The 22801-nt window shown below is 43.3% G+C and overlaps 1 protein-coding gene across 13 annotated transcripts in view; it reads left to right on the forward strand.

Annotated features, from left to right (window-relative positions):
* Slc25a26 (solute carrier family 25 (mitochondrial carrier, phosphate carrier), member 26) overlaps nt 1-22801 on the forward strand; it is a 104365-nt gene that overhangs the window by 22452 nt on the left and 59112 nt on the right. For 10 of the 13 annotated variants that reach the window (XR_868874.3, XR_868875.3, XR_003956252.1 and 7 more), the window contains 2 exons: nt 11398-11502; nt 12975-13022. The exons of 2 other annotated variants lie outside the window; for them this stretch is intronic. Coding sequence is in view for 5 of the 11 variants with exons in the window: in XM_006506520.2 (XP_006506583.1) it covers nt 11398-11502; nt 12975-13022 (153 nt within the window). In the remaining 6 variants the exon portion in view is untranslated. Of the gene's footprint in view, nt 1-11397; nt 11503-12974; nt 13023-15488; nt 15492-22801 lie in introns of those variants that run through there. One more of the 13 variants, XM_006506523.4, reaches the window with a different exon arrangement.

The raw sequence follows: 22801 nt of genomic DNA on the forward strand, positions 1-22801 counted from the left end.
TAGAGGAATTGAGCTGCATCTGACCCAGAAGCCTCCTCTTTGAGGCTAGCTATTATAGTGCCAGAAGGAGATATCCAGCTACCAAGGAAAGGAAACAATAAACTGTCCTACGTAGCTGCGATGCCTGTGAACCGCAACAGTGACCAGCATGGCAAGCTCTCTCCAATTTTAGCAGTAACTAACAGCTGTCGGATTGGATTTAAGGCCCAGGAGGGAAATGAAGCCTGGTTTTTGAAAGTCGGCCAGGTGCCCAAGGCTAGTGAGGTCGTAGATCTTAGAAGAGAACTCACTTCCACCACTCGCCAACCAGTGTGATTCCTATCTCCATTCTAACTTCTTTTCCTTATACCCTCTGTGGGTACAGAGAGGGTTACACTTCCCCCTCCTCAGAGAACACCCCCTCCCCCCACAAGCAGGTCAATGCAGAGGACAGCCTACTGTAGAATGCCCAGCCCCAACTGATAATACATAGTACAGCCATACACCCAAGGCTCAGGAAACATTGGGAAATGGAGTGGAAAGTATGTAAGAGCTGGAGGACCAGAGAATCTGCAGCAAGATTGTGTCTTCTAGGTATGACAGGGAAGCTACACTCATGAAATCGCACCAGTAAGGCTGCCTAAACAATGACAGCACCAGTTGACATGTCTAATGTGGATGGGGGTCTCACGGGGTTCCACTACAGGCAACTCATGATTGTGGGGAGAGGGAGAGAGAGTCTTTTCCAGGGATGTGCCTCTTAATAGGTTAGTTTCCAACACACACACACACACACACACACACACACACACACACACACACACACAAACATACACACACACACACACACATCAAGCAGACAACTCCAGACAACAGAAAAGCAGCCTTGAATTTGAGATGAGGTGGGGGAAGGTGTAAGAGAGTGGAGAGGGGGTGATGATGTAAACATATCATATGCATATTAAATAAAAAATCAAAAAGTAGATCATTTTGAGTTTCTTTAGAATAAGAAAAGCATGTTCTGGAATGTCCTGTTTCGATTTGAGAGGACATCATGCCTCCCACTCCTGATATGTGAAACCTGAGAGTGTTACTTGGCAGAAGAGACTGAGCAGATAAGACTGGAGACCGTGAGAGCTGGGGTTTCCTAAGACATCAGGGGGGAGCTCAGTGCAGTTCGAAGCATCTTACACCAGGAAGGAAGGGAAGCAGCAGGTCCAGGACCCCAAGGATGCCAAGCTGCTGGTTCAACGGTGGAGAGAGGAGCCGCAAGCCAGGGGATGCAGGTGATCCTGTGTGCTACAGAAAGCTGCCTGATAGCTTCTCTCCAGCTGAGGAGGCCCCTTCCTATAATTCCTCCCAAAATACTCTGTCCCAGCCTACCGTCACGTATATGGTGTGTTAGAGAAACAGTAGTTATTCATTAAGAGGGACCTACAGATTGATGAGTTGGGCTCCCATTCCCACAAATCACGACTCACTTCTGTGACGGAGACTAGAAGTGGGAAGCCTTTGGTTTGTATGTTGATTCTTACTACCCAGGGCCTGCAGTTCAATATGATTTCTGTTGAGAAGGCTGTTCACGTAGTGTGCAGTCTGCGTTATCAGTGGGCAGTGTTGGTTTTTCTCAAGAGAGAGACTAGTACCCGCAGAGATTTAAATTTTTCTTATGGTGCTTATAGGTTGTATATGTGAGGGGGCCATTTTAAGAAGAAAGGTTTGCTAAACTGTGTTGCAATATGAGAAATGTAAGTAGGATTTCTGAATTGCTGTTCACCAACAAATACAGTTCCATATGGAACCAGAAGATGGCAGAGTTGACACACAAATGAACCGTGGAGTTGTAGAAGTTTTCTTCACTTTAAATAGTGGTATAGAAAAGATATGTTAGCTATAAATTGAAGCCAGCTTTTTTTTTTTCATTTTTTTATTACATATTTTCTTTATTTACATTTCAAATGCTATCCTGAAAGTTCCCTATGAAGCCTGCTTTCTAAAGAGTGTTTGGGAAACTCTGAAAAGAAAGAGTCATAGAATGCAAGTAACTAGACTGCTTCCCAAGTCTTCAGTGTTACAGTCTTTCCCCATGTTCCTTGTAGCAGTCTGCCCTGAGTTTGTTCTGTAAAGCGCAACACCGATTTTTCTCCAGATACAGTTAGTCCCTGCTTGGCGTATGCGGGCTTCTGTTGAATGTATTCCCGAGTTGCCATTTGAAACCATATGAGGAATTTACTGATTTAAAGTTAGCTGAGTCTCTCGAATGCTTGTAAGTATGGCAAACTTTGAAGATGATTTCTGGAAGTGGTGATCACAAAGTCTGGGTTTGACCTGTGCTTCCTGGGTCTCTAGTAACTTCCACAGCAGAAGTCCAGAGAATGGTGATGTCATTGTCCTCGGTTGTGTCTTAGTGTGATGCGGAAGATCACCAACTCACTTTCATACATTATGGTTTAGAGGGGTTTTTTTTGTTTTTTAGTTTTATGTTTTATTTAATAGATGGTTGGGTTGCCCCCTGCAACAGTAACAGTAAGCTAACATTCAGAGAGGTTTTTATTTCAAAGAAAGAAATTTCAACAACTCTTGGTAACCTCATTAGTATTTAGCCACAATTTAGACTTAAGTTTTATATTTCTGGTATTAATTCTAGTGAGTCCAACATTCTGTTTCTCTTTTAAGGTTGAAAAAACAATGGGGGCACATTTGTCTTTGTCTCTTTCTCTCTGTCTCTCTGTTTCTTTCTATGTCTCTGTCTCTCCCCCCTCCTCTCTCTCTTTCTCTCTCTCTCTCTCTCTCTCTCTCTCTCTCACACACACACACACACACACACACCTCTACCTCTATATCTCTGCCCTTCTCTCTGTCTCCTCTCCTGTAGGCTATATTATCCTATCTTAATCTTCCTGTCTCTATTCCTGAGGTTTAGGGTTGCGTGTATGGACTATCATGCTTAGCTCCATACATATTTCCTTTCTGGGAAACTACCATTATCTTTAGAAAGAACACTAACAGGTGAAGCATTCTCAGGTCTAATGAAATGTCACCATCTCATGTCCTGGGTTCATCCCATGTATATGAGGAGATAGCATGCCACAGAGCGCGTGCCAGGGGACCTGGGGACTGCATTATTTGCATTTCCTGTCACAGATCTGTAGCACTCAGCCATGCTTTGTTCTTGTGCAGTGGAATGCTCTGTTGTCCATTACATTGTAATTGAAGAAAGATCAAAAAACCAAATGGGAGGCATGGAGGGGCAGATGGAGATAGATGAGGCATTTCTTTGTAGACTGCCTTGGGCCCGAATTGCCATGCCACAGAAGTCAGACGCCATGCTGGGGCCTTTGTACCAGGCAATGGCCAGGATGGTTTTTCATCGGAGACCCTTTTCCAAGTTTTTCTTTTGTTTCTGTATTTTTAAGAAATAAAAATGTAATCTAAGAGCACAAAGGGTTCTGAAGCATGCAGTTCCATAAATATTGATGCTGAGCCTCAGAAGTGGTCAGTTCCTTCTTCCCCGATATTGGGGTTACGTTTCGTTGTTGACCTCCTGAATTGGAAAGCACACGGTATTACTGTGCCCTTTTCTTTCTCTTCTCTTTCATTTCTTTCTGTGTTTTCATTCTTTGGTTAGTTGTAGACATTGGGAGCTTGTCTTTAGGTTCCTGTTGATGTGGACTTCATTTTGCATCTCTGATTTCAGGGGGTTTCTCAAAGTTCACACTCTTACCTGAAGAAGCAATTTTGTACGCAGTTTCAAGCCTCTAAGAAGCTGTCTGAACTGCTCTGTTGTAGATCATTGCTAACTTAAAAAGAGACAATCTTGTCAAACCTAGCATTAATCTCATATCTGTAAGTGTATTTTAATTGGCCTGCTTTTTATTTCTCCCTTACATGGAGTCTTTGGTCTACAGAACTTGTTCATTGTAATTGCAAATAATTTAGAAAATATGGATAAGCAGGAAAAAGTTACCTGTAATCCTATTGCATTTTTCCTTATTCTTCATATGAAAAAAGATAATTGAAAAATAATGTTAGATCAGTAAAGATATTTCTGTGGAAATGTATAACTTTTTGGTGTTTTTCTTCCTTCTTGGTAGTTTGATTTTTTTCTACAAAAATATAGAGTTTTCTTTTTCTTCAGCTGGTTAGTGAGATTGATATATATTTTCTCACTCTCAAGGTGCTTATGGTCAGTAGAAAAAAATTTTTTTAAATTATGTTACTAAGTAGGACTCGGGAGTTGGCTTAGTGGATAAGCTTGCTCAGTATGAAAGCAAGAGGATCTGAGTTCAAATCCCCAGCACCCATGTAAAGCCAGACATGGCTGTATGCATCTGTAACCCCATTATTGGGAGACAGTGATGAAAACAACCCTGGGCTCACAGGCCAGCCCACCTAGCTGAAATGGCCCCCTTCAGGCTCTGTGGGAGAGGAGACCCTGTCTCAAAGCGTAAAAGTAACAAGCATTTGAGGAGCGTACCACATACTGACTTCAGAACTCAGCATGTTCATGCACACACACACACACACAGAGTGAATAAGTCAGGTAAGAGTTTATGTGGGAATTAAGAATAATGAAGGACTTTTTGTAACAGAGAAGGTATAATAATGGGAAAGTAAAAAAAAAAAAAAAAAAGACTAAGAGGCTGGGAGGGATTGTTCCGTGGGTAAGAATGATTCCTGTGAAACAGGAGGACCCATGCTCGAACCTCCAACCCCCACATAAAAGCCACTTATAGCCATGTAGGCCATTAACCTTGTTGGAGGGTGCTGGAGACAGGAGCATTTCAGAAGCTTGCTGTCTGGACGAACCAGAAAGCTTCAGGTTCAGAAAGAGAGAGAAAGCCTGTCTCAAGAATAAGAAAGACCACCACCACCACCACCACCAGAACCAATAAGATGAAAGTCATAGAGGACCCAATGTCTCCTTTGGCCTCATGCATGCACATCCATAGGTAAGTCATATGAGCTTGCCTAAATGTACATATATACTACACTATATACCATACCACACACAACAAATAAATAGTATCTAATGGATATCATAAGAAACTTCTGCTTCAGCCAGGCAGTGGTGGTGCGTGCCTTTAATTCCAGCACTTGGGAGGCAGAGGCAGGCGAATTTCTGAGTTCAAGGCCAGCCTGGTCTACAAAGTGAGTTCCAGGACAGCCAGGGCTATATATACAGAGAAACCCTGTCTTGAAAAACCAGCCAACCAACCAAACACCAACCCCCCCAAAAACAAACAAACAAACAAACAAACAAACAAACAGAAAACCCAACCAAAAAAACAAATGCAAAAACAAACAAACAAAAAACCTTCTGCTTCAGAACAACTAAAGAAAGTCACTCATATGGTCATATGCATGTAATTATATAAACATATGTTTATTCACTAGTCAGGAAATGAAAGTGGAACCATTAGGTGCAGAGTGAAGCTGAGGGAGGGCAGGGGACTGCTTACGAGGTTACTCAGAGTATCACAGTAGTGGTCTGAAGCCCCCTGTCCACCTCATGGGCAAACTCATCACTAAATGAGTTTGCCGACATAGCTATCACTTATGGTCACTGTTGTTACTGTCTCTGATCTGAAGTAAGGAGGTCTAGAAAGGCTTATGGAGGGAAGGCCACAGGAAGAGCCTCAACTTGGCCTGCCTGTCTGGGTGATACAATGATCTCGAGAGCAGCATGGCTGAGATGCCACTGCTGGTCTGCCCCACTACACTGACCTGGACTCTGACGCCTCATCCCTAGATACTGCTGCTATGCGTGAGGATGAAGCTGTCTTAGGAGACCCGCTGGAAGCACAGCACAGAAAGAATGTACCCGTAGTTTCACATTAAAAATTGTGGAAAACAACAGGCTGATTCTCATGCTGCATCCACACATCCATAATATTAATATTTTGGTGTGTAACCAGGGTAGAGGAATTCATAATGGGATAGTCTGCCTCCTCACACTGCCTGCTCCGGATCTGGTGTGCATTGCACTTATGGCATAGTTCAGTTGTCCTGGCTCCTTTGTAGGTGCCCCAGGGCCTGGGTGGCCTCTGCCTTGCATACAGGGCAGTGCACTCTAAACCCAGATTGGCTCTCTGTGTGCCCCATCCCGACCCCCAGGGAAGCCTCTCACTGCAACCAGGACACTTCATTTCCTGCCCCTGGATTTCACTGACCAGTTCTTGTCTTTCTTGGCCCTCAGGAGGTGGTGCTCCTCAGGGCTCCGTTCCTGGTCTTGATTCCTCTCTTGGCTTTTTCTCTGGGTGATGCGTTGTTCTTTTGGTGCCAGACCTCATCTGACCTCTGGTGGCTTCTGTAGTTCCAGCCATGGTATTTTTCTTGTTTACTGAGTGTATTAGGGTTCTCCAAGGAACAGAACTGATGATACACCTATGCATTAGTAAGGGATTTATTTGAGCAATTTATAGACTGCAGTCTGAGTAGTCTTAACAAAGCAAGCCTGAGACTTTATTCTGTCTTTTTCTTTGAATCTGACCCTTCTTCTCTAAGCCACATTTATTTCCTGGCATCTTTCTTTTTTTTATTTTTTTATTGGATATTTTCTTTATTTGCATTTCAAATGTTATCCCCTTTCCTGGTTTCCCCCCTCCCAGAAAACCCTTATCCCATCCTACCTCCCCCTGCTTCTATGAGTGTGTTCCTCCACCCACCCACCCATTACTACCTCCCCACCCTCAGTTCCCCTACACTGGGGCATCTATCAAGCCTTCATAGGACCAAGGACCTCTCCTCCCATTGATGCATGACAAGGCCATCCTCTGCAACGTATGCAGCTGGGACCATGTATACTCCTTGGTTGATGGCTTAGTCCCTGGGAGCTCTTGGGGGACTGGTTAGTTGATATTGTTGTTCTTCCTGTGGGGTTCCATCTCCTTCAGACCTTTCTCTAACTCCTCTATTGGGGACCCTGTGCTCAGTCCAAGGGTTGGCTGCAAGTATCCATCTCTATTTGTAAGGCTCTGGCAGGGCCTCTCAGGAGACAGTCATATCAGGCTCCTTGGCATCCACAATAGTGTCTGGATTTGGTAACTGTATATGGGATGAATCCCCAGGTGGGACAGACTCTGGATGGCCTTTCCTCCAGTCTCTGCTCCACACTTTATCTCCATATTTGCTCCTGTGAGTATTTTGTTCTCTTAAGAAGGACCGAAGCACCCACGCTTTGGTCTTCCTTCTTCTTGAGCTTCCTGTGGTCTGTGAATTGTATCTTGGTTATTTGGAGCTTTGGGGCTAATATCCACTTATCAGTGAGTGCATACCATGTGTGTTCTTTTGTGATTGGGCTACCTCACTCAGGATGATATTTTCTAGTTCTGTCCACTTGCCTAAGAATTTCATGAATTCGTCGTATTTAATAGCTGAGTAGTACTCCATTGTATAAATGTACCATATTTTCTGTATCTATTCTCCTGTTGAAGGATATCTGGGTTTTTTCTAGCTTCTGGCTATTATAAATAAGACTGCTATGAACATAGTGGAGCATGTGTCCTTGTTATATGTTGGAGCATCTTCTGGGTATATGCCCAGAAGTGGTATAGCTGTGTCCTCAAGTAGTATTATGTCCAGTTTTCTGAGAAACCTCCAGACTGACTTCCAGAGTGGTTGTACAAGCTTGCAATACCACCAGCAGTGGAGGAGTGTTCCTCTTTCTCCACATCCTCTCCAGCATCTGCTGTCACCTGAGTTTTTGATTTTAGCCATTCTGACTTGTGTGAGGTGGAATCTCAGGGTTGTTTTGATTTGCATTTCCCTGATGATTAAGGATGTTGAACATTTCTTTAGGCCATCCGATATTCCTCAGTTGAAAATTCTTTGTTTAGTTCTGGATCCCATTTTTTAATAGGATTATTTGATTTTCTGGATTCTAACTTCTTGAGTCCTTTGTATATATTGGACATTAGCCCTCTATCAGATGTAGGATTGGTAAAGATCTTTTCCAACCTGTTGGTACCTGGCATCTTTCATCAGACTTTTGTGGCAGCCTTTTAGCTCGTCTCCTGCCGTGTAGCTGGTTTTTGGATCTTACTTTTCCCCCACACCGTACTGTTTACAGCGCCACAGTCTTGGCACAGGTGATCGAGTCTCTGCTTAAACTCTCTCACTTTCTAAAGTTGTGGCATGAAGCTCAAACTCTGTATTATGGTGGCTGGGCCTCCTTGTCTGATTTCCTGGAGCTCCTGACCGTGACTTGGTGCATTGATAATAGGTTATGGCTTGGGCGGCTGCCAGCCAAGAGACAGTGTTGACACAGGCTGGCGATCCCTCAAGCACTCTTTGTGTTCATGTGCCTTTTTCGCTGTACTTCCTCTTCCTGCCTTTCCATTTGCACCTTTCTGCTCATTTGGAAGATTCTTCAACTGAAAGTTCTCTAAGTTTCCTCTGGGTCTGGAAGTCACATCCACTACCCCACTACCCTAGACTCAATACCCTCTTCTTCATGGTTCCAGAAGTCCTGTGTTTGAGACATTGCTTCTGTCCTCCTTCCTCTTCCCCCATTTGTTTTCTTTCTTCTTCTATTTCTTCTTCGTCAGCATTCATGTAGCCCAGGCTGACCTACTCCATACAGAGTTGAGGATGCCTCTTGATCCCAAGTTCTGAGACTACAGGCATGCACCACCACACCAACTAACGGGGCACACCTCATTCATCTTTACAGTGGAGGCCGTGTGCATTGTCTGCCTCAAAATCATTTTTGAACTGAACTGAGTTTAAGGAAGATTGGGTAGGAAGATGTTGGATTCCATTGCATATATATATATATATATACATATATATATACACACACACACACACACCTGTGGGATTAAAATATTTGATGAGTGAAGAAACAGAAATTAGATTTTTTAAAAATTGTTTAAAAATATCAATTTTGGAAGACATGTAGCTTGCAGTAATGAATCCTTCATTAGAGCCATATCTCTTATTGTGTGTCAAGAAAAAGCATCATTATCTTGAGCTTTCAGAGATGATGTTGCATGTCAGTCCACTCCACAGCACATGTATCATGTCACCTGTGTCCTTGCACCTCAGTACTGAGGCATACATCGGTGCTGTGTGCTATACAGAGGAGGGTACCAAGGAAGAGTTTGTCAGTGTTCATACCAAGAGCAAGCTAGTTGCTTTTGTAAATAAAGTTTTATTGGAACTTGTACAAGCTGTTCATTCACATGTCATTGTCTATGGCTTCTTTATACTAAAATAGTGTGGTTGAACCATTGTATCAGAGGCTGTGAAGCTAAAGAGTCCAAAATGTTTGTGACTAGTGTTTTTGACACCAAAAGTTTTGTAACTCTTAGAGCTATTAGTTTTGGAAAAAGTAAAATCCCTTTTTGTTATATCCAAGTTATATTAAAATCCGTGATTAGTAATTTGAAGACTATACTTTGAACAAACACACTTCAGCTGAGTGAGACTGTGGATGGCTGTCCTGCTCCAGCAGCCTACACAGCACTGTCAGCAGCCTACACAGCACTGTCAGCAGCCTACACAGCACTGTCAGCAGCCTGCACAGCACTGTTGGCTCTGTGAGGCCGAGCCAGTAAGGAGGAAGCACCAACTGTCAGCACCAACCTGATTTCTCCATGTCCTGTTACCCACGTGTGTGCTGTCTGCAGTCATAGGTTCTTAACTGTCAAGCTCTGGTGGGCAACCAAGAGCAGTGATGATAGCCTGTGTTGTCTTGGGCGGTCTCCAGGATGTCTTTTGATGCAGTCTTGCTCAGTTGTTCAAGGAGGCCTTGAACTTTGGATCCTCTTCTTCTATTCACCTCAGAAGCTGAGATTATAAACCTGTGCTACCAGGCCTGGCTCTCTGTGTCGCTGAAGAAAGATGATCTGCCTTTCTTGCCATCCTTTACGTATGAGGGTATATTCATATTCTAAAGGTTGGAATGTATTACCCTTGTGCATATGTAAAACATGGCACACCAACCCAAGATGTAGAAAGCATTTGCCTGTCTGGATTACTGCTATGTTGAGGCTTAAGCACAAGCCTCCCCTTTAAACAGTTGAATGATTTTTTTATGTCTTCCTCCCTGTGTCTGAGTACCCTTCTCCACTCCTGCCTTCTGGTTTGAACAATTACTTAGTCTTCTATTTCTGAAAGAAGGCAGGCAGCCTTTTATGGAGCAGTTGACCAGATGGAAAACCTGGTAAGGTCGAGCAGATTCAGAAACCCTGGCATTTCTCATTGAGAATGGTAGGTGTTTAAATCTACTCCCAACCACGTTCCTGTCCTGGAACACGTGACCACTGTACTCCATGGAATGGACTATGACAACCAGTCACATAGGGGCAACACCTGAAGCCCCTCCACATTGAGATGAGACATCCTTAACATCTCAGACCAAACCAATAGAAAGCATCTGCCTTTAGATCCCACCCCACTCCAAAATGTTTATAAGGTCCTATCCGTAAGGAATAAAGTACACGAGTTATTTCACCAAGGTCCTATTCGTAAGGAATAAAGTACACCGGTTATTTCACTAAAGACCATCTGAGAGTGCCTGTTTTGTTGCTGTAACACCCTAAGAGAAGAGAATTCTTTCCCGGACCTTTAGTAGCTTGAAACTGCTCCAGCCTGCCTTAGCCACTTCCTGCTTGGTGGCCCTGATTTTGGCTCCTAGCTGCCCACTGTGCCCGGCCACCTGCCATCAACTCTGGACCAGCAGCGATTGTGGAAGAGACCTGGTAGCCCACTTTGCTCTAGCTCCCCCTTGGAGAGCTGCAACTTTTTGGCCTCTCTGGCTGGGCCAGATTCCTGCAGATCTTTGTGATAGTGCTTGGTACGCAGTAGCCTTTAGTGTTAATTCCCCTTCACTTTACCGAAGGCAATTTAGGCAATTATTTGTTGACCTAGCTAGGTTTGAGTATGGCTAGTCAGGACCAGAGTCTGGGAATGATGGGGCTGGGTCCCAGAGTGCCTGGGGTGTTGACTCCTCGGTTGTGTGGTGGCAAGGCCTAGGTGCCAGGCTTGCTTGAGAGTTGGCAGAGACTGGTGTGTGGTAGGCAGGAGTAGGAGTGCCAGCTTACAGTCAGCCTTCTCTCCCCAGGTGTGTTACTTCCAGTCAAGCAAAGTTTGTTCTGTTTTATTCCTTGGTCAAACAGGGTTGAGAAGTTGAGCCGTGTGGCATACTGTTCTATGAGTTGAATTTTCTTCCTGCCACCAAGAGTTGTGTGGAACACGGTGTCAGGAAGTGAGAAGAACTTGTTCAGATCAGGGCTTTGGCACTGATGACAGTGCATCCCCAAAGGTTCAAGAATCTTAGGTCAACAAAAGACTTTTGACACCTCCCATTAGACCTTGAGATGATGTTTGCCTTACTAGTTTTGCTTATGAAAAGATGTCAATTTTATCGACAGCTACTGCCTTCCCCGATATAATTAAATTTGTATATTCTAGGTGGCCTGCTTGATTCGAGTTCCTTCTGAAGTGGTTAAGCAGAGGGCACAGGTGTCTGCTTCTTCAAAGACCTTGCAGATCTTTTTGACTATCTTAAGTGAAGAGGTAAGGCTGCCTTTAGGTCCTGTCTCTTCTTCCTCTGCTGAGGGAGATGGTCTCTTAGAACACCGAGGGCTCACTGCCCAAGCCTCCGGGACTTTCGGGTAGTTTAACGTTCAACTACAATAACTCTTTTCTGGGATTAGTTTTCATTTGGTTTTGAATTATTTTCATTGTTTTCCCCTAATTTTGAAGCAGTCATGTATTAAGTGCCACTGCCGCATATGCCCTGAATGTAATTTGTCTCAGGGTCAGAATCAGACAGACTAATCATGTGAGGGAACTAAGACACTCTTTTAGAACATTGCTTCAAATTTGAGGGCCTGTGGGAGAGAAGCAGTATTTATTAATAATGGGCTGATCATCATTACCAGAAAATCATTACCATAACATCATAATGTAATATGAAATTGTCATTGCTTCCTGGGTATGGGGGCATATGCCTTTATCCTGGTGCTCTGGAGCCAGAAGCAGATAACTTTGTAAGTTTGATGTCAGCCTGGTCTACACGGTGAGTTCCAGGCCAACCAAGACTACATAGTCAGACCCTGCTACAAATAGACAGACAGATGGATAGATAATGGATAGATGATAGATAGATTGACCCTGCCTCAAACAATAAGTGAATGCCCCTCCTCTTCCTGATCAGTGCTGGCTATCGTTGGATCTGCCCTACCTAGATGTGTGGCTCCTAGGCATGCTGCTGTTTTCCTTGTATGCATTTAGCAGAAGCCTCTCCTCAATTTTGCTTTGATGTGGGTGTCAAAACCTCATTGTGTTACCTCAGGTTGGCCTTCAGCTTCTGGGGTTATTCAGTCTTGCTACCTGGGCTCCTGAGTGGCCATGGCTTCTGCCACCATGCAGTGACTTTTTTTCTCCTCCTCCTTAACTAATGTGAGCGATCTTATTTGAGGTTTAAAAAAAAGTTATTTGTTTTTGTTTTGGAGGTCGGGGGTTTCCTATGTCGCCCCCTATGAGTATTCAGTCTTTTTCCTCATCCTCCCAAGTGCTGAGATGAAAGGTGTGTGCCACTCACTATATCCCACATCTTTCTGGTCTCTTACCAACTGTAGGAGTGAGGCCATTGCTGTTGGCTGTGCTTAAGCAGATAATACTAGGATTATCTGCAGTATATGCTTTATTGAGAGATAACTGGCAAATTTCTGAAGTAAGTCTTTTTTAACATTAAAGGATAATGAACATTTTGTGTACTGGATTTTGAAAATGTATGTAATGTAATTATTTTCAAAAGTCAAAAATGCTGTTACTTATACTATGTAGCTTGTTTCATTATTAGAGATATCATGAGCTTGCAGCTTATACAGTTTAAGCCACTTTAGAATATTTAACTTCAGAAAACTGTGGCTAGTGAGTGTCTTAGAACTCAAATTTTGGAGCATGTAATTCTCTTTCTAGAATGTTCTTCACAAATCTTTGTTGTTTCAAGTTTTTAATCACCTGGCTTTTGTTCGTTTCAGGGCATTCAAGGACTGTACCGAGGCTATAAAAGCACAGTTTTAAGAGAGGTAATCCAATGGCTGTTGACTCGTGAACCTACATTTCATTTCTTAAGTATCAGAAATATATTGGAGAAATTGGCTTAAGAAATCAAAAAGAAGGGCTGGAGAGATGGCTCAGTGGTCAAGAGCCCTGGTTGCTCTTTAGGAGGTCCTGAGTTCAATTCCCACATGGTGGTTCAGAACCATCTCTAATGTGATGTGATGCCCTCTCCTAGTGTGCAGACATCGAGGAAGACAGACACTCATATACGTAAATAAATAAATCTTTAAAGAAGTTCCCCAGAAGCTGTTGAGTTGCACCGTGGTTGTTCCATCTAGGAGAATGCCTGTGATGGTTTGCTGAATGGGCTGGTGTCCTTGTATTCCTAGCTGAGCCTTGTAGCTGAAACAGTAAGGAAGAACTACCAAGTGTCTGCCAACAAGTTCATGCAAAGCCGCTTATGCAAGAAGCACTCCAAAGCCACACCCCTCCGAAGCCCACCACAGGGAGGTAGCTTTGGGTCCCCCGATGGGAAGTGCAGTGGGCTGAGGATCTCACTCTGAGAGAAGCCTGCTGCTTTCATCCTGTGCCTTCCAGCTAACATGCTATACTGGTCTTTGGAGAGGGGTGGTGTGGGAGAGGGGATGATAAAGCAAAGACTTGGTCCTCAATAATGACGTCACTAATGCTGTAGACGGCAAGCTTTCGTCGTCTACGCAGTGAAATGTAAGAAACAGTTTTGGTCCAGGGCCCAGAAGGAAGAACTTGCTGATGCTTCTTCCTCTTCTCGTAGCCCCGGGATGAACGCATTTAACGTGTAAGAGTGTTGCAGTGCACGTGATGGGGCAGTTAATAGAGTAGTGAAGTGTTCTTGTTCTGCACTCCTGGAGGTCTCCTTAGGACGCTGACAGACTGTGTGGTGTGGCCTAAAGCTTTGGTTTTCACTAACAACCTGCACTCCAGCCTGTTGCTGTGAGCCTGCCAGCTCCCCTTTTGGCAGACTGAACGGCCTGTTTTTACTTGCTGCTGTCTGGCTGAAATATCACCTGTGTGAGTCTCCTTTTGCCCTTTCTTTCTAACTCACCATATCTGTGTGATTTGCCCATCTTATACCTGGGTGCAGGAAACGTGGAGAAAAGTAATCAACGTGTTTTATTTTTCTGAAAAGGTCTGAATTAATGAATACATTTCCATTCCAGAGAGTGCTAGTTTTTCATACAAAGATAAAACACATGCTCACAACTGTTGTTCCATCCTTTCAAAAATTTGTTTTGACATATGTCATGCTAGTAATTAATTTTTTGGCTACAGTCCTTATGAATTGTGTGACCTTACTGAGATGACTTTGTTTACTCAAAATGGCAGTGCTTTGTTGGCAATTTAATTGGGGTCTTGAGCATTATGCAGGCTCATAAAGGCGCCTTCAGAGCTGATTTTGCTTGAGGTCTATTACTCTGTGTACATTCTCGGCTGGAACGAGAGAGGAATTACTACTGAAGGAAATGTAGCTTCTCTTCCAAGTGAGACAAATCAGAAGTGAAATGTCTGCTTTAAACAACACTTTCGCATTATGAGGAGTTTTGAGCCTTACATTATTCTAGCAGTAATATCAAATCTTTTTGTCTGGAGCCGTCTGATTGTTTCAATAAGAAATACACAGACGTTTTATCGAGAACCACCAGGAAATGTGTGCTATTTGTTCAGTGTGAGGCTTTTTCCTTTAAAATAGTTTTCTCTCGCTAGTGTTTAGAAGGGGATTGGAGTTTGGGTCCATGCATTATAAGGAAGATACATGTTTTCTGGGCTTCCCTAGCACTGTCACATGCATTGTGCTGTGCTTGATGCTTGTAGCTATTGTAGCCCTGTCCTCTTGCTCATCTGAACTAGTTCAGTTTCTGTGAATTTTACGCTGAGTCTAATCAAGGTCAACAGATTAGACTGTTTCCCTCACCTTGTCTCTTCTCATCTTTCTCATGGACTTGACCATATTAGTTATGACTGAATTCTGGGCGTACTTGACTCATGCTGTTGAATGTGACATAGAAGGACTTGGGGAGGGAAAGAAAGCTGAGAAAAGCCATCTGTTTCAAAGGAACTTGGAGTAAACTAAATTCAGCTGGTGCCTTTAGTCTACAAATTCTACTCAGCATTATGCAGATAGCTCTGTCCTGATGGGGAAGTACATGGGGAGTCTTCCTTGCCATGCAGTTAAAGCCTGCTGAGGTGATGCACCTGGGGAAGCCCACCTGGGGTGCCTCTCAGCATCTGTCACATGGAAGCAAGCCTTAGGGCTGGAGAGGTGGTTCAGGTGGTGAAGTACCTGCCACACAAGTGTGAGGACCTGAGTTTCAATCCCTCACCACCCACATAAAAAAGGGTTGTGTTGACATTTGCCTATAATCTCAGGGTTGGAGAAGCAGAGCTATTCAGATCCCTGGCGCTCACTGGTCACCCAGCCTAGCTGATTGGATGAGTTCCAGGTTTGGTGAGAGATTGTGTTAAAAAAATGAGGTAAAAAGTGATTGAGGAAGACGTCTGCTATCGATCTTTCATCTCCACATGCACACATGTGTATGCATGTGCAAGTGAGGTACACTTGTACAAAAGCTTGCCAGTTAGAAGTAGTCAAAGAAAACAAGCAGATAGAATAGCCTGAACAAAGACAGGAAAGAACTGCATGCGTGCGTGAGTGTGTGCGTGTGTGCGTGAGTGCATGCGTATTTATGTGTGTGTGTGTGTGTGTGTGTGTGTGTGTATCTGTCTGTCTGTCTGTCTGTAGAATAGGGGGCATGAATCTCGAGCCAAGGAAGGATGCTTTCAGAGAGTACTGATAAGGTGGGGTACTTGCAAGGAGGATAAATGGAACCTCTCAGCTTAGCTGCATATTTGCCAGAAGGCTGGAGGAAAAGACATGGAAGATGCCCCAGAAAGAGTCTGACTTTGTGTCCTTGAGATGTAGAGGAGAAATTTCCAGTTTGTGGCTCTTGCTGCTCAGATGTGAAGGGATGCTGCTGCTGTTGGTGCTGTGTCAGTGATAGAAATTTCCATCTTAATAATGAGTAGCTCAACCGGGCATGTTGGACACACCTTTAATCCCAGCACTCTCAATGCAGAGAGTGAATCTGAATTCAAAGGTCTACAGAGTGAGTTCCAAGACAGTCAAGGCTGCACAGAGAAACCCTGTCTTGAAAAACAAAACAAAACAACAAAAAACCCAAGAACAACAAAAGAGTAACTCCTGGCTTCTTGTACAGGGGTGTAGCCTCACCTCCCTACTTCCAAGCGGGCCAAATCTACAGCCTGTTCTATAAATTTGAGAGCCCAAATTGAGATTGAAAAGCCATTGACTAGCTCACCCCAGAAGAGATATGGTCACTTTGCAGTCTCAGTTACTCTCAATATCCTGTCTAGCAACAAGCATGCCTCCTTAAGGATGCCTGTGACTTGTCTATAAAAATTTCTTTCTGATTTCTGCTGTCTGCCCTCTGTTGATGTCTCCCCTAAGGTCTTCATGTTGTTATAGTCTCTTGAGTGCCTTCTACAGCCATCCATTTGTTCCTTTGAGCTCTGTTTTATGGTAATGGTATTTGCTAACCAAATATATTTTTGGCTCTTTCTTTTTCTTTACAATGGCGTAGTGCCTGATTGTACAATGAACCTTTATATAGTTAACCAGCCTCCTTTTGGCGGCTGTAACAGTTTTGCACCAATGTGTAATACTGTTTGTTTATATATCCTCTTGTTCATGGTTCAGGCTTGTAGGTTATGTCAAGATATAGAACAATTTGGCTAAAGAAATAAACGTGTAATTTTGACAGATGATATAGAGTTGCAGGTCATGGAAGTTCCAGTCTGTATTTTGTTGAGAATATGGAAGCTCCCCTGTTTTCTGGCTTTCTAGTGGTGCTAGCTGTCCATAGGCTGAAAATAATGTCACCTGGGTTTTGATTTTGAGTTCTACTGAATGTATTAATGTGTGTTAGAACTCGTTTGTTTATTGTTTGTTTTTTAGAATTAAACCAGGGGATTTATGTAAATCTCTTTTGTCGTGAATCTTCTTTAATATGAACTCAAAAAAAAAAAAAAAAACAAAAAACAAAAAAACAAAAAAAAAAACCCCAAAAAAACAAAACCCCATGAACTAAGTTTGTAGTCTTGGTAATCAAGAGTCTTTAAAGTTGGAGGCAGAGGGATGACTAGTTCAAAGCCTGTATGAGGGATCTTGCAAGATCCTGTCTTCAAAGAAAACCAAAGCCAGAAGAAAGCCTTCAACAGTAAAAAATATCTCCATGTAAGGTGTAACTCTACCCCCCAAATGCTGTCTGCAGTTGGCAAGTAATGTTTCCCAGTTTCCCCTGCTTGGCTGGGAACGCTGCATACACTGGTTCTACTGAAATCTTAGGTAGTTTGGAGAGATGTTAGAGTAATACAGCCTGCCCTGACACCAAGACTTAAAATTGACTTGAGGTTAAGTTCTGGCCTCCGGAAGCCACTTGGATCTATCTGCATTTGAATGTGTGACTGTGGTTCATGATAGATAGTAGGTGTTCAAAAGAGAGTCCCAGGGATTGCTGTTGCTCAGCCAAGGGGCAAGATGCTTCATCCAGATATCTGGGAGAGAGGAGTTTTATCATCGTAAATAGAATGTGGGTATAGTTACCCTAATGATTGGACTTTCAAAATCATTATGTAGGTTGGGAAAAATTGTGATTTAAAAAATGTTGGTGCTGATTTGCTGTAAAAGTTTGCTGTTTTTCAAATAAGAGCACCATCTTAGTTTGCTTTCTGTTGTTCTGATAAAAACAGTCTGACAAAGAGCAACTTGGGGAGGAGTCATTTCCATGTCAGTCCATCTTTGAGGGAAGTCACTCAAGCAGGGACAGAAGCAGAACCCAGGAGGGCACACTGCTTATTGGCTCCCTCCCATGGCTCGCTCAGCCTGCTTTCTTAAATACCTGGTACCACCTGCCACTGGGGTGGCACTGCACTGAGAGCTGGGCCCTCCCACATCAATTAGCAACCAAGAAAATGCCTCACAGGTTTGCCCACAGGCCAGTCTGGTGGAGGCATTTTCTCAGTTGAGGCCCCTCCAGCTCCTATCCCTGTTGAAAGAGCATTAGCCAGCACAATGACCATTCAAGGAAAGCCTCTTGCTTTGCTGGGATTGATCCCAGCGCCTGGTGGGCAAGCGGGCTCTCGATCACTGAGGTGCATCCTCAGCCCAGCCTTTCTGAATGAGCCTGGCTTATTCAGGACACTTCAGTGTCCTCCTTTGAAGAATGGCATGAAGCAGCTGCCACTGCCGAGACTTTACCACTGTCTGTCCTTAGGTCTGTCCACTGCTTTCTCCATTCTTGGTTGTACGTTTTACTGTCTAATGAGAGAGGTTCTCTTTTTAGCTATGCGTTCCAGCATGTGTCTTTAAAATTGTCTCTTTGATTTGCCCCTTTGCTTTGTCTTTGGTCTCTCCCCCTCATTTCCAGAGTGTTTGCTTTTCTTGTCTGCATCTCTCTCTAAGCTGACACCTTTTTTCTGCCCTTTGCATACTGCCTCTCGAGCACAGCACCATCTACACAGTGGGCTCTCAGGAAACATTCCACAGCCCATTTGGGTCGCTTCTGTTTTGTTCCCATGCTACCAGACACCACGTTCATCGCTGGAGGGTGAGGCAGTTCTGACTGGGGCTGAAACAGCCAGGCTCTTCTGCTGCTGCCCTGCGTTGTTATGATCTGTACAATTGCTAGGCAGTGAAACTCCAACTTGGAGATACTTTTCCAAGACATGAATTTTCTTAACCCTTAGAAAAACTGTTTTTTGTAAGTGTGGCTTTGTTGGAGCAGGAGTGCTGTGGGCACTCAGTGTGGCTTTGTTGGAGCAGGAGTGCTGTGGGCACTCACTGTTGTGCATCACAAAGATTATCAGACGCAGTGGCCAGCAGCCTTTCCAAACTTTTAATGCAATGTTGTCCTTCAGTTACAATTGAGTGCAAACACACCGAGCCTGATTTTAATCCTCCAGAATTCATTTTATTAACTATGTCCAAATAGAACATCTGTTTAAATTCCATAATGCTGGCTTCATGGGAAAAGAAAGGGAAATCCCTATTTGGCCTTGGATTTTGTCCATTGCTTTCTCAGTCAGCAAACGTGTACTAAGACATTCGTATTAGTGGGAATGTTAAACAAATGAAACACGAAGTTTCCCCTTTAATCACAGAGCTTTATAAGATGAGTCACTTATTGCATTTGCATTGTTGTAGCTTCTGTAGAAATCTGTGAAGAGTGGAGGACGGTTCATTCAGTTAATCCTTTACTGCAAGATTTGACGTCACCGTCCTTGACCTTAGCCTACAGTTTGTATCTTCTCATCACAAGCAGTTTTAAGCAGAACAATTTAGTAAGACGGATTTAATGTAGAGAAAATAACCTCAGCCCCCTACTCTGTGTGTGATTAGGGTTTGTTTACAGAAGCAGCTGCTTGCTACTTTTCTTATTCTTTGGATGAATTTTGCTTTTACTGTAAAGTTTCAAATTTCTTGGCCTGCCAGGTGGCTTAGCTGATGATGACCTGGCCACTTGAGTTCAATCCCTCGGACCCCCATGGTGGAAGGAGAGAACGAACTCCCATAAGCTGTCCTCTGACCTCCGTATATGAGCCGTGGCACTCAAATGTGCACACAGACATATAGGCACAATAAATAAAGTGCAATAAAAAGAATTATGGAGTCTTCACATACTTCTATGGTATATTTCATAGTTTCCCATCAGCCAACTCTTCTACATATCCATCCAGTGGAGTCAGTTTTTATATTCTGTGTCTTCTATAAGTACTCTTAATTTTTATCCTTTCTAGTTAAAGTTGCTCCTGTGGAAGGGATACACACACACACACACACACACCCCACATATATAAATCCTATTACTGTGTAAATTTACTGTTGGAAAAACTTCATAATATGATATGTCTCCCTTCCATAGGAGCAACTGCAACCTGTAAAAACAACACACACACATACACACACACACATATATATACATACACATTCATCAACACATGTATATATGTGTGTGTGTATATATATATATGTATATATATACAAACATACATATAAACACATATATGAATGAATTATTTTCTAAAATTACATACAAAAATAGTAAACAATTGTTTCATGAGGAAGATCCTTCATCATATATGTGTGGTCATTGAACATCATAGGCTGAAAAATCTTAAGTCCCATTACTGTGTAATTTTACTGTCGGAAAAATTCCATCTCATAAGAGGATTAAGAGAGAAACTATGTTTATGCATTAAGAAAATTCAGTTTGAAACAAAATATAGAAATTTTATAAGCAATTCAAGGCTGAAGGTTATTTGAAGGAACTTGAGGTTCAACAGTCTGGCCCAGACTAGCATGGGCTCATAAAGAGAAAAGTACAGTTTGAAATGGATTATGATCATGTACTTAATGTATTTTAAAATTTTTAATCTATAAAATATTAGCCTTTTTTCAGATCAGTGAGCTGAAGCTTGTGAAATTCAATAGAGCTAGCAAAGTGGTGGCACTGGAATGTGAGGTTGTGTGTGTGTGCCTTTCTGGTCCCAGATGCCTCTTGCTCACACCTCACAGATTGATCGCCTCACAGATTCTCAGTAACCTGGACAATGGCAACAGATGTGCAAGGCTTGGATCAACACCTAGGAAGTAGAATACAAATCAGTGTCCTGTGTGTGTGGCTGTGGTCTTGTGAGCGTGTGGAGGGGTGTGTGTCTATGAGTGTGGGCATGCAGGGGCACATGCTAGTGCCTGCACACAGAGGCCAGAGGAAGACCCTGAGTGTTCTATCCCTCTCTGTCCTACCCTCTTGAGGCAGCATTTGTCACTAGGCTGGCAGCCAGCAAGTGCCACTGATTTTCCCGTCTGTCCCCCAGTGGCACTGGGGTTAGAGGCAAGCATGTGGCTGTGCCCTGATTTTTTCTTTTTATTATTTGCATGAGTGCTGGGGACTCAGGAGCCATTCCTAGAGCACAGTTTTTGAATTGTAAAGACTTCTAAAAGATAAAAATTAGGCATTAATGCTTGCTTCAGCATCTTCCCTCCTGTAATCCTCACTAGACTTCCTGGACGCCCCTCCTCTTTCCCTCTCTGGGTGTCATCGTGTATAGTAGGTGGGAAAGGTGATGCTCAAGCCTTGAGATGGCTTTGGCACATAGCCAAGTGCATTATGTAATGGCAGAAAAGAAGAAACCAGTAGGAAAGGGGTATTCTCGCCTTTCAAAGTGCTGCATTTGATGGCTGGGCTTGCTCTGAAGCTTGTGATATATAATGAAGCACTAGAGGGTGCCCAAGGCCTGTGTTTTAAATGTGAAGTGAGAACTCTCCACAGGCAGGAAGCTTGGCCTTGTTCACCTGGCTTCAATAAAAGTGGTTCACGTTGGAAAATGCATTTTTTTTTAACTTTGCTACATACATGCTCAGACTATTTTTTTTTAAAGACAGTATCAATTGGTAGAGTGCTTACCTGATATAGAGCTGATGTTTGAGTCCCAGAACTGCATAAAATTGGGTGTAGTAGTATGCCTGTAATACCCAAACTGGTGACAGACACAGTATGACCCTGAGTCCAGTTTGAGGGCAGCCTTGGATACATGAAACACTTAAAAAAACAAACAAAACCAACCAACCAACCAACCAAAACCCAAAAAACAAAAATGAAATGCAAATGAAGACATTCCCTCCTTATCTAGAGCAGGCTGTTCTCAGACTCAGTCCCCCTGTTTCAGCCTACTAACCCAACCCAAAGAAAAATGTCCCTGATTTCAGTGTGATCATGGGGAAACTTCATACAGGCCCAGACAGGCAGGTGCGTGAACTTGTCAAGTCTTGATGAAAGGCCTGCCTGAGCTCAGAGCTCGGAGCCTCTAGAGGCTGGTGGGAGGTGGCTTTGGGGCCTGGAACAGGCGAATGTGAAGTTCAGCTGAGAGCTACAGTTTAGCAGCTAGGGTTTGTGTACTGGCCTCTGTTTGCAGCACCAGTGGGGGCTTTGTTCTCTATTGTAGTTACTGTTGTTTTTCCACACTAGGAAAAAGCCTTCAAAGATTAGTCTGGAGCCAGCAGCAGAATATGTGTGGACTCTATCCCATCCTAATGACTTTTATAAATCTTTTTATAAATTATTTCAAAAACACAAAAGAAAAAAGCTGTGGGGCTATAGGGAGGACTCAGTGGCTAGGAGCACTGGCTGCTCTTCCAGAGGACCCAGGTTCAGTTCCTAGGACCCACATGATAACTCCAGTTCTAGGGAAATTGTCTTCTCTTCTGGCCTCCATAAGTACTAGTGATGCATGTGGTGCATAAACACACATGGCAGACAAACCACTGATCATAAAAGTAAAATAATAATAACTTTATTTTTAAAAGTTTTTTTAAAAGGGAGATCAGATTTGGGTGGTGTGTGATATAATTTAAAATAATCTTTGTTTGTTTGTTTGTTTTTCTAGACAGGGTTTCTCTGTGTAGCCCTGGCTGTCCTGGAACTCACTTTGTAGACCAGGCTGTCCTCGAACTCAGAAATCCGCCTGCCTCTGCCTCCCAAGTGCTGGGATTAAAGGCGCGCGCCACCACTGCCCGGCTGGCAAGTTAAATTTAAAACTTAATTCTTAAAAATCTTACTGTTTTGTCAACGAAGTGTGTGTAAGGCTGTAACAGAAGGAGCGGTGGCCAGCAGCCTCGCCTGCCCAAGGCCTGTACTTTTGGATGCTGTGTTGAAACATTAGCGTGTGGGATTTTTCCGTGGAAGAGAGG

Source organism: Mus musculus, chromosome 6 (genome assembly GCF_000001635.26).
Source record: "Mus musculus strain C57BL/6J chromosome 6, GRCm38.p6 C57BL/6J".
NCBI classification, from domain to species: domain Eukaryota; kingdom Metazoa; phylum Chordata; class Mammalia; order Rodentia; family Muridae; genus Mus; species Mus musculus.